General features: G+C 37.9%; 2 protein-coding genes across 3 annotated transcripts; both read right to left on the reverse strand.

Moving 5' to 3' along the window:
* LOC109713312 (succinate--CoA ligase [ADP-forming] subunit alpha, mitochondrial-like) lies at positions 479-8,908 on the reverse strand. 2 transcript variants are annotated; one of them, XR_002217075.1, is made up of 8 exons: positions 8,559-8,908; positions 7,496-7,705; positions 6,005-6,175; positions 5,797-5,920; positions 3,387-3,448; positions 2,338-2,419; positions 1,085-1,311; positions 479-811 (listed from the first exon to the last, which is right to left on the reverse strand). XR_002217075.1 is itself a non-coding variant. In XM_020237317.1 (7 exons), exons 1-7 carry the CDS (start codon positions 8,805-8,807, stop codon positions 1,172-1,174), a joined length of 1,038 nt encoding a protein of 345 aa, XP_020092906.1. In that variant the 5' UTR covers positions 8,808-8,908; the 3' UTR covers positions 875-1,171. The 2 variants fall into 2 exon arrangements, 1 of the variants encoding a protein (XP_020092906.1); XM_020237317.1 differs by lacking the exon at positions 479-811 and having other exon boundaries at positions 875-1,311.
* LOC109712792 (zinc transporter 10-like) lies at positions 10,782-11,544 on the reverse strand. The gene is made up of 2 exons (XM_020236548.1): positions 11,190-11,544; positions 10,782-11,131 (listed from the first exon to the last, which is right to left on the reverse strand). The coding sequence occupies exons 1-2, from the start codon at positions 11,542-11,544 to the stop codon at positions 10,782-10,784; spliced, it is 705 nt and encodes a 234-aa protein (XP_020092137.1).

A 12,097-nucleotide genomic window follows, 5' to 3' on the forward strand; every position in this document is an offset into this window, starting at 1 on the left:
CACAAGTGTTGATTAAATTTTGAATCTTAACCACCACCGTTTAATGAAATTGGAGGGTATCCGGATCACCGCCGCCCAATACGGGCCATGCCATGCCATACAGCTAGCTGAGGCCCAGCACATGGGCCACCATGCGAACCATCCCCCAACTGGGCCCAGAACCCTTTTTCTGTTTTATTTATTTACTTAAAGTTTTCATATTTTATAATAATATAAAATACACTTTCTTTTCTATAAGGAGCGCGCCACTTTCAAATTTTAATTCGTTACAATTTCTAGCTTAACTTTTCTAAGTTGTTGCAATCAAATGACTAAATATTACCATGATGTAAAAACCATATGACAGTATTAAAACTAATGATGAAATAATAATAATAAAACATTATAGCACTTCAAATTTTGCCAATTATTAGCATTTAGCCAACTAAATTAAGTTATGAGACTTACTCGCAACAACTTAAAAATTTGAGCCAAAAAATTACAACAAAAAAAAATTTAATGACAAAAATATCACGAGCCGTCGAGCCACATAGTTTGAGGACCAAAGGTGTCATTTACCCTTTTTATATATACATAAGTATTCAAATTTTGTAATCTTTTTTAAAAATATCTAAAAACAATTTAGCGAATAAATTATTATACATATACTTTATAGAATTACTATTTAAAAAATAAAGTGATTTTAAATAATAATAATAATAATAATAATAATAATAATAATAAAAACATGGAATCTGCCAGGTGACTTCGACCTGCATTAAGCCCTTGTTTGCTCACCAAAGGGTCAAGAAGTTGACTCTAATGCTTATATCTGCAAAAGCATATGCAGCAAGTACCGGAAGCTGTAAGCGAACAACCAAGTTTGCTCATCATATTCTCTATGCCAAAAAACCAACTATTTGTATTAAAAAAAGAAAGGAACATTCCTCCGAATGGGCTCGAATAGCCGGATAGTTGTGCTGAGCAGGTTCTCATATACGAAAGAGAGATTTTATTAGGCAACTAAGAATATTAGATGCCTACTCTTCGAGCTCACCAAATGACGTTGAACATGATTATCAAAAAAATAAAAACAGAAACATACCATAAATTTCAGCGACTGCCATCTCAAAGCAGCACTAAATCGAAAGATCACTTGGATGTCTGCCGTAAAAATGCTTGGAATGCTTTTTTACTCTACCATCCCGCGCTCCTTAAAAATGTCGTACATGGCAGCACCAATCTTGGCTGGGGACTCGGCAACAGTGACGCCTGCTTCTCTGAGCGTCTTGATTTTGTCTTGGGCAGTGCCCTTTCCTCCGGACACGATTGCTGCAATGAAACCATAATTACAACAGTTAAACCGGTTCTCCGAGAGTATATAAACAAAGCGAGCGAAACTTATTCAGTTCTTAATAACTCATAAGCAATAGGGTTTATGCTTGTAGAGAAGGATAAGGACATTTTTTAAAGAACTCGCAAGAACAGAAGTAACCAAACAGGATGTGCTCATATAAAGTAACCATTAGCATTATAACAACTAGTTAGGGCTTTTTTATAATTTCAACTCTACTAAAACGATAAATTTGAAAAATGGCTCTCCCAAAATATTATCTAGCAAACTAATTCTATACTCTGCCACCACCTCAACACCACATAGGCAAGGCAGGGGCGGGCATTTTCCTTTTCTTTTTGTTTTTGTGATTTGGAAGGGGGGAAAACAGCAAAACATTCACTTCTTAAGAAGATGGTGATTCATTTGACGTCTTCCTCCGGTCCAAGGCACACCATAAAGTTAGAGGAAAATGAATAGAACGGTCAATAAAACGTTAACTGGTTCATGGAAATTGGTTTTATCCTTCATGGAGAGTGGATGCGGCGAAACATTTTAACTAAATACGCAGAGAACCTAACAATCTCTTTCCTCAGTCTTTTCCTACTTCCTTCCTGCATCATTTTGTCTATTTGCTGCCATCGTTGATTGCTGGCATACTCTTTATGCAATCCGCTGCTAAAGTAACCTCTATCCCCTCTAATTAATATCTCCACCGCCGCCGTCCCCTCCAAGCTCCACCTTCTCATACATACACAGAACACCTAAGACAATTGCCACATGCTTTACTTCTTGAAAAACTCGCTCCCGCACTTACTTATGCAGAACCCCTGCTCTGTAAGACAATTGTCGCATGCTTTACTTCGTCAATAACTCTCTCTCACACATACATACACAGAACCCCTCCGCTCTAAGACAATAGGCATATGCTTTACTTCCTGAATAGCATAAATAGATAGCTTGAAAAGCACATATAAAGCAGAAAAGGTGCTGCACAAATATCACGTAAAGGATAACGAACATACCTCCAGCATGACCCATACGACGACCAGGTGGTGCAGTAAGTCCGGCTATGAATGCAACAACGGGCTTCTCAGTTCCACTTTCCTGCATTTGACAATGGTAAAATGTAGTACACTTGAAGATGTAATTTAAGATGTTTCCTATGGAGTTAGTCAACAGACAACAGGCACACTGAAAAGGTTCAAACAATGTCTTTAACTTAGACAACCTTTAAAAAATTATCAGTATTCACATTCACTTATGTACATCAACCAAATTCTCCCTTGAAAAGATGATATAAAGGAACTAAAAAATAAATACTACGATAATAGCACATAATCTTCAAAAACTTCATTTCAGCACTTAATCATCCTATAATACTGTCCTTCTGATCTATACCATTATACTTCCACGGACATTTGAGATTTTACATGTTTCTAAAATCAAAATCCATAGATCAATATATAACAACTCTTCCCGTCACAATGAGTGAAAACAATCTAGACAAAATTAGGTATTTGTTGTGGATAACCTAGTAAATCCACAAGATACAAAAGAATCACAACAATTACTATTTGCCCAGAGTTGAGCTAAATATTAGGGTAAACAAAGTAGGCAGGATGGACAAACAGAATATCAGATATACTTCACCATATATGGTATTTGATGTAAATGCTCTATACATTGCTCAAAACAGAGTCAACCGACTTACATATCATGGCACAGAAAATAAAAACACTGGCAACACTGAGTATGCATCAGCAAGAGAGTTTTTGGAGGAGAGTACAAAGGTAAACATTCATCTACAGGCTAGTGAAGTTCCAAAAGTATTCACATGCACTGCCACAAGTAGTTCCACTCCACAAAAATATATTGTGCAGAAAAACTGGAGAAGCAATTTTACTCCCAAAAACTTGGAGACAAACAATTTCTCATAACAACAAGGTCTCTTCTTTAAACATATCAAACTACAGATTTAAATGATGAACCCAGAAAGATAGGTTAATCCATATCTACATATAGACAAAATGTAGGAAAATATCTTCCTGTGCTATTATGCCATTATTTTTACCTTTATTAAAGCAGCTGCATCCTCTTCGGCAGTGCCTCCAATCTCCCCAATTAGTACAATACCTAAAATGCATACAAGTTAAAATCAATCATATATAATATGCTCAGACAATTAATATGTTATCCAATGCTGCAAGGTAAACCATTCACGGCATGCATGGAGAAAGGGTTTTCGAACAATAATTGTCACAGCCAAGCTTCTGAACATAATAAATGAGAGACCGACATTTGTACCTAGGAATCTATCTCTCACGTCTGGATATTTTCTACACCTAGAGGATATTTTCAGGAGTGTTCCTAGGTCGCATGAGAGTGAAATGAAGCAATAAAGCAACAGGGTAGATCAGCATGACAAGCTCCTCTGTTGTTTGGTTTGCAGCCTTGGAATTCAGACTAAAATCAATATGGTACCATTTCTGAGAGTTGGTTGCAATATCTCCATTAACAAGAGTACCCAGGAAGATGTCAAAAGAAAATCGTATGATTGGGACATCATGTAAGGCTGGGGTTAACTACAGTCGACCTTCAGCTTAGTCTGATTGTAGTCATTAGTTACGAGGGGTTGGTTGGATCCACTAATTCATCATGAAGCGACATATGCTAACCAGCCTAGTTACAGATATGCCCTACTTAGTGCAAAATTCTCATAACAGATGAAGTTACGCCAACTTAGGAATAATACACAGGATAAAAGACAATAGAACATGACCATAGTATAAGATGGTTTAAATTTCTTGGGACATGCAAGTTTTTGTTGTTAATATTTCATCTTCAAAGCTCAAGTGTTGGATTTTTGTGAAAACATATATTTGAGAAAAGATCAACAAAGGTTCCCCAAATTTTATTTTAGATTTAGTTTCCCTGGCAAAACTTGCAGGGTCAGGTGCTAGTACCATCGCCAATGTGACAAGTGTCCTTTTCTTAATGGCGCATTTGCTCAAATCAGGGCCAGCTTTGCAAACTTCCAACAACCCACTAGCAACCCTACCCCCTCCCCAACCCCTAATAAAAAAAAAGTCTCATGCAATCCTCCTCTACGACCATGTTGTCGTCACCATCAACGCTCGGCAGTGAGCCTCTAATAATCCCATATTGGCTATTGGACAACCGAGTTTAGTTGGTTCTTCAACAACCGAACTAACTTGTCATTAAAAAAGGGCCCTCAATGGCAAGAGTGTTGCAACCAGAGTATCAGACCCTTGGCAGAATGGCATGGGAAGCCCATTCCCCAAATAAAGTTAAAGGGTAACCCCCTCATTTGAAAATTTTCAATTTTTTTTCTCTCAAATATCCTTTAATGACCTTCCGCAAAACTATCTAGTTCTTTCATAGTTTACACATCGAAGTGAAATCTACTGCTTCTAGTGAATAGTCACAACTCACAAATACAATGGTCCAAGAATCTGGCAATTTGCTCAAATTTGCTTGGTATAGACTAATAAATAAACTTCAAAAAAAATGTTGACATCTCATCTTTTGGTCAGATGTACACAATCTACATCCATCAATAAACCAAAAAAGAATATCTGGATACAAATATAAAAATATGTACACTTTTATATAGGGCATATTGTAAACATCCAGGCTTTTGGTTAGCATCCAACCTAAATTGATAAATCTTCAATAACAAACTACGGATTCAAAAAAGATCGGAGATCTAACTAAATCGAATTTTCTGGAACACTACCAGCAAATGCAGGTCTGGTTAAATAGGGTAGCAGGACATGAAATTCCATTGGTGCCAGAATATTTGATTAGATGTCTTATTTCCTCCATACCTTTCAGGCCACACTACTAGACAAATAAAATTTATTGTTAAATGAAAGCGCGAAAGGACGATCACTGGAACATGACAGAGTAAAGATACCACTCATAAGCCATTTTTTCTTTTACAAATAGTCATGGCGAGATTTGTATAGGATACACAAAACAAACTATTGTCATGACTTATTAACAACCAAAAATGTAATCGATACAAACAAGGAAAGATAATTGTTCCTTAGTGTTTGCTTCTGTAAAATTGCTTCTTTTCTACAGAAGATGAATTTGCAAGACAACTAGTAATAACAAGAAGAATATAGAAGTCTATTGATCAGCGCATCCCAAGCGTTAATTTAACAATCACAAAAGGAGGGAAATCTAAATAACAATGCCTAAAGGAATTAGTTTAGTTGAAACAGACCTTGTTCAGATGCATATTCAACATGAGTTCTTTCGATACTGACAACACAACTATGGTGTGTTATCTTTCTTGATTTCAAATATTCGTGTAATGAAGATATTATGCTAAAGCAGCATATACTATGGCTAAGAAGTTAACTATGAGAAATAGCTTCAGAAATCAACATTGGCAAGGCGCCAGCTCTTTCCAAATAAAAATTACAGCTAGAATTTGAGTGTAAACAAATTACCTTCGGTCTGAGGATCATCAAGAAACTTGGTGATGCAATCAACAAAGTTTGTTCCATTAAAAGGATCCCCACCAATACCTACACAAGTTGATTGCCCTAAGCCTACTGCAGTTGTTTGAAAAACCTGCCAATTGAAGACATAAAAATACAATCTTCACATTATCCTCTTGGTATTAAAGGCATTATTAACATGAAGTTAACCTCTTACCGCTTCATATGTTAGGGTACCAGATCGAGATACAATCCCTATACGCCCTGGCTTGTGAATGTAGCCAGGCATAATGCCAATTTTACATTCTCCAGGCTTGATGATGCCAGGGCAGTTTGGCCCAATGAGACGGGTTTTTGATTGCCTGTTAAGAGCAGCCTTCACTCGAACCTGATATTACACAGTTTGTAGTTATAAGAAAATAAAATAAATTAATTTTAATGAAGCATACAGATAGCAAAACCTGATGCTTGAATCTTCTAAATATGAAGCAGGTGATGTTTATGATATATTGATATTGGTGCATTTACTCTAACTAATGCATTATAATGGAAACTGTTTATAATAATTGCAGGTGCAGATCATAATCTATTCTAAAATTTAGCTAATATGCTAATATAGTACGGACACTGGAAACATGTGTATGTTGAGCAGGTAAAAAAGTAAATTTCATGAACTATCAAAACACTTTCTTCTCTCCTCCCTATTCTCACTTTTTAGACACCCATTTCTATAGACTTTAAACATTTGACCATTCTTTTACTTTACAATCTGCTTTAATAACTTCTTCACCACCCCCCACCCCCAAAATAAATAAATAAATAAATAAACCTCTACCTCTTCTACAAAAACAAAAACTAATCAACATATACAACCGCAAGTTCATTTCAATTTGCACAAATTGATAACACCATTTATTGAACATATTCCTCTAACTTATATTGAGGTTACTCCTGTGTTTAGTAACAACAATTTTCATAGAGATAAAATTCTCTACTTGGTAGTTCTACAAATACTTTGAACAGTAGTTTTCTTGGATAATCAAAATTAGAAAGCTTAGCAATTTAATAATAATATCTGAGATTTTTAAATATAAAGATCTATAAAAACTCCCAAGGGTCCTCTTTAGACAATATAGACAATCCTCTCTAAAGGTTCTATTCATAAAGAAAATATTTTTGTAAAGTACTTGAAAAAAAAAATGATTGTCCTAATCATGTTAACAGAAAAAACCTGTACTTTAATGCATTACAGGGACCTGCATTTGGGCCTTTAACTTATAATGAAGGGATGTTAATAGGATAAAGATTTAAGAACTCCTAAAGAAAGTATCCGAAATTTCATGTCTCGGGAATAGGTTTAAAGGTTTTAAGAACTCCTAAACCTAGTGTCTGGGATTTCATGTCTCGAAAATGTTGCATGCCACCAACAGAAACTTCTGTGTGCCTTCCCCTTTTTTTTACCTTCACTTGTTATCAGTGTTACTATTTTCTTCTACTTTTTAGTGAATTTCTCCAACGACCTCATAAACAAATGGATTATAAGAAAAGAGAATGGCTGCGTAATACATGGCCAATGAAAAACTAGCATATAACGCTGTAATAATATAGTAGATAAATATGCAACAGGGAAAAAAGAAGACCCACAAGCAACATGTAAGCTAGTTGTTCAAATGATTAACGAATGAAGCATTTTGTCCAAGTCACTTACCATATCATGCTGAGGAATTCCTTCAGTAATACACACAACAAGATCTAACTCTGCATCCATAGCCTCCAAAATCGCAGCAGCAGCAAATGGTGGTGGAACATAAATAACTGATGCATTAGCTTTTGTCTCAGCCTTTGCCTCTGCTACTGTGTTGAACACAGGAAGACCCAAGTGTTCAGTACCACCTTTCTTAGGCGTCACCCCACCTACCTGCCATACGCAAGAAATCAAGAAATCTCAGATGCAATCAATCATTATTCGAGAAAGCAGGCTACACTCAGCTAAATTCTTTGCAACTCTACATAGGTGAAAGCCTAACACTGCAAATTTGATTTCAGAGGTGAGGTAGCACTTTTATCAAGCTCCTACAATTAATAAGCACAATTTTCAAAATTCTGTTAGCAAAGAAGCGAATCAACATAAATCCATCTGTCTTCCCATGCTCCGAGAGCATGATGAACAGGCAACAAAAAAGATGGCAAGAGATGAACAGGTAATGAACAAACACCAAAATCTTGGTCGGATCATCGACAACTACATCAAAGTATCAAAAGTGAGGAATGCCCCATGCAATAGCATATCTTCCTCTAGCATGATATTTCATGTTATTCATAAAATCCAAATCACCTAAACCAAACCAAAATTCCTTAAATCTCTTTTTACTACCAAGTGAACTGCGGTATATTTGCTTTCATTTACGCAAGCAATCATGAATGCATCATCATGCAAAGAAGGAATGGTTTGCACTCAATCAATACCTCTTTTTTTTTCTAAAAGAAGAACAATGGACACAAGCTACGACAAACAGAAACACAAAACATAATCCCCTCAAAACCTAGAAACCCTATATATCTTCAGATCCGTTGCGCCTAATTTACAACCCCAAATCACCACACTATTCTAAAACCCTAAAGAAATCATCTACTTCGCATATCAACGAAAACATCAATTGTAGCTTCATCCCCATAAGATCCACCACGATCAAAACACAATCCCACACCAAAAACAACAACAACAACAACAACAACAACAACTAGAAGAGATCGAGTGATCCGAATCTGACCATCTTGGTGCCGTACTCGATGGCCTGCTCGGTGTGGAAGGTGCCGTTCTTGCCGGTGATGCCCTGGCAGATGACCCGGGTGTTCTTGTCCACGAACACCGCCGGAGGCGGCGGCGGCGCTGCCGCAAATCGCCGGAATTGGGTGGCGGCGGCGGAGGAGGAGGAGGGAGACGAAGAGGGGGAGGGGGAGCGGAGAGAGAAGAGGCGAGAGGCGGCGGACCCGAGCAGCTTCGACGCTTGGCGAGACATGGCGAAGTTCCCCCCTCAAGCAAGAGAAGAGAGAGAGAGAGAGAGAGAGAGAGTCCGATCCCCCAAAATGGACACTTTTGTTTCTTTTTACTATTCTCTTCTATTCCGGTTTCCTCTGTCCTAGTTTTCTTTTTGGGAAAACTTCAAAAACCCCCCTGTGGTTTCGCGCATTCTCACTTTGCTACCCTGTGGTTTAAAACGTATCAATTTGCCCCCCTGTGGTTTCGTTTTTATCTTTTTGTTATCAATTTTATTATTATTTTTTTTAAAAATCAGTGACAAAGTTAAAATTAAAGGATACTAAAGTGACTATTCGATAAATATAGATGGTTATCTGAAGTTTTTTGTATATAATTTAACGAAATATTAACGAAAAAGCTTCCGAAAAGATAAAAATGAAACCACAGGGGGGTAAATTGATACGTTTTAAACCACAGGATAGCAAAGTGAGAATGCACGAAACCACAGGGGGGGTTTTTAAAGTTTTCCCTTTCTTTTTTTTCCTTTTTTTTCTTTTTTTCCTCCTTTCCTTTTGGGCTGGGGGATCTAGGGTTTGGAGTTGTGATCCGAACCCGCAGTTAACGGATGTAACTTGGGTTTATGGGTCGGGTTTGGGTGTTAATGGTTCCATTATTAGGTTCTCTTCAGCCCCTCCTCCATGGCCTAGTCTCCCTCCATCCCTTCAAAAGGTCTAAATTTGGTATTGTGGTGGCAGCTAAAATCATCTATTTTATAATTTATAAGCCTCAAAATTTTAAAAGTGCTTTTAATTTTTCATCTTTTTATTCTGTGAAATTTCAGTGGGAACTTCCATCTAGGACTGTCAGTTGTTACCGTAATTTTATAACATTAAAAAAAAATATTATAAGTACCTTTTTTTGTTTTAAAAATATAAAATATATGCCTTTAATTATCGTATTATCAAACTAAGCCTGAAACCGTTTATCATAAAGGAAGTGCATCGAACTTAAATTTCTTGTGTAAGTGGCTATTTGGTAATTGAAAAGCATAATTTTCTCGAATGCTCTAGTTTGTCAAGATACAATATTAAATTTTAGGGGCAATTGTTTATATACCCCTGAAAAGTTTCCGATTTTCTTATTTACCTCTCTCAGAAGTCTAATATTAAAAATATCCTTCTTATGTTCCAAATCTTTCTAATATACTTCTGGAGTAAAGTTCCGTTAGTGAGCTGTCGTTATCTTTGGCAAATTACTATTTTGCCCATTTTAATATACCATTGTGCCGTAATTAATTTTTCTTATATACCCTTCATATAGCAAATACTTTTTTTATTTGCCCTTCAAATATCAATTAATTAATTAAGCACGTCGGGAGCGAGCAGATGAATGGATGAGATCGATCGCAGCTAAACCAACCTTGGCGGCTGGAGGCATAGTTAGTTAATTCAGATTCAGATTCGGCAAAAATTCAGTACGGATATAATTCGGATAAAATTCGTCTTTTAATTTTTAAATTCGTTGAAAAATACGGCTAAAAAATGGATTCGGCAATTATTCGGATACGTGATTTATATGGGTATTATACGTTCACCAATTAAAAATTCGGGATCAAATATAATTTTTATATATAATTTTTAAAAATTCGATATTATACTATATATGTTATTATTATAATATTTATATATAGATTAAATATATTTAAAATTATAATAAACATATATTAATAATATATAAGAGTTATATATTTAAAAATATTAATAAATAATTACAAATTTTTAAATAAAATATTATATAATAATATTTCTATATAAAAATAAAATACTNTATAAATAAAATATTATATAATAATATTTCTATATAAAAATAAAATACTATATGAATAAATCTATTAGTTATTATTATTATTATTATCACCAAAAAATACCACAGTTGATTTACAGGAACATAGTTATTAAATAATTAAGCGCTAATTACTTAATAATTGCCATTAGCGAGCGGATGATATGCACGGCTAATAGGGTGGTTTAGACTTTAGATCGAGCACCTGGGAGACGATGACGTGGTGCACGTGCGAGGAGACCTGGCCCTCGTCCCCGTCCCCGTCCCCGTGCGCGTGCGCGTGCGCGTGCGCGTGGCCGTGGGCGCGGGCATGGTGGTGGTGGCTGTGGCCGTGCGCCACTACGTGCGCGCGCAATCCGACGATGTGCACCGCGTCGCCCTCCTTGGCGGAGCCCTCGTCCTCGTCCCCGTCCACGGGTGGCTTCGGCGCCGCCGTGATGATAGAGCGCTCCTCATCATCCTCCGCCGCGACGTCGGTCTCGGCGGCGGCGGCGGCGGGGCGCGGTGCTTGCACTTGTAGAACTGGGTGGCGAGGAAGTCGAGGACGAGGGTGGTAAGGGCGGCGACCATGGCGATGAACCGGAGAAAGGGAAGCAGCGCCAGGGGAAGCGGGGGAGGCAGGGGTCGGTGAGCCCGGCCTCGGCGTCGTCGAGCATGTGGACGAAGCCCGTGTCGAGGATGACTCCCGCGGCGAAGGCCTTGGCGAGGGCGAAGGCCTTGGCGAGGGCGAAGAAGCCGCTCTCCGTGCTCAGGAGGCACCGCCGTTTCCGTCCCGCGCCAGCGGGATCGCCACGCCCACCATCGCAGCCACCATTATCGCCACCATCGTTGCCAGCTTCAGCCGCAACGCCGCCACGTCGTCGCGGCACCCCTCCTCTTCCTCCGCCGTGCCGCCGCAGCTCCCCGCCCGTGGTCTGGGAGGCGGCGTGCGTCATCCTCGCCCGTGGTCTGGGAGGAGATGAGGCGAGGTGGAGGCGGAGGAGCTGACGAGATGGAGGCGGAGGAGCCGGCAATCAAGTTAGGAGAGAAAGAGGATAACTTAAGGGATTAGTATAATAAGGTAGGGGTAAAATAGGTATTTTATATAGGTTTTAACTCTAGTATACATTTAACCCATGTTTAACCCGAGTTAAGCTAACAGGGGATAACTGCGGGGGTATTTTGGAATAACGGTGGAACATATGAGTGGCATTTTAGAAAGAAAAAAAAGTAAGGATAGATCGGATATTTTCAGACGCATGAGGGGTATATAGGCAATTATCCCTAAATTTTATGCTTAGTTTTAAGAAGATTGGCCAATTGGCTGTTATTGGAGAGAAAAGTTGTTTTGAATCTGCATTAAATAATCAAATTTGAACATTACAGTTGAGAGAACAATGTATGAAACAACTATTTGACTCTAAAGCTTGATCTGCTAGAGCATAGTACTTTTTATTCAATATTTTTTTTTCACGTCTGTACTAAAAGACTTTTTGATTGGGGTCAAGA

This window comes from Ananas comosus, linkage group 7 (assembly GCF_001540865.1).
Source record: "Ananas comosus cultivar F153 linkage group 7, ASM154086v1, whole genome shotgun sequence".
Classification (NCBI taxonomy): Eukaryota; Viridiplantae; Streptophyta; class Magnoliopsida; order Poales; family Bromeliaceae; genus Ananas; species Ananas comosus.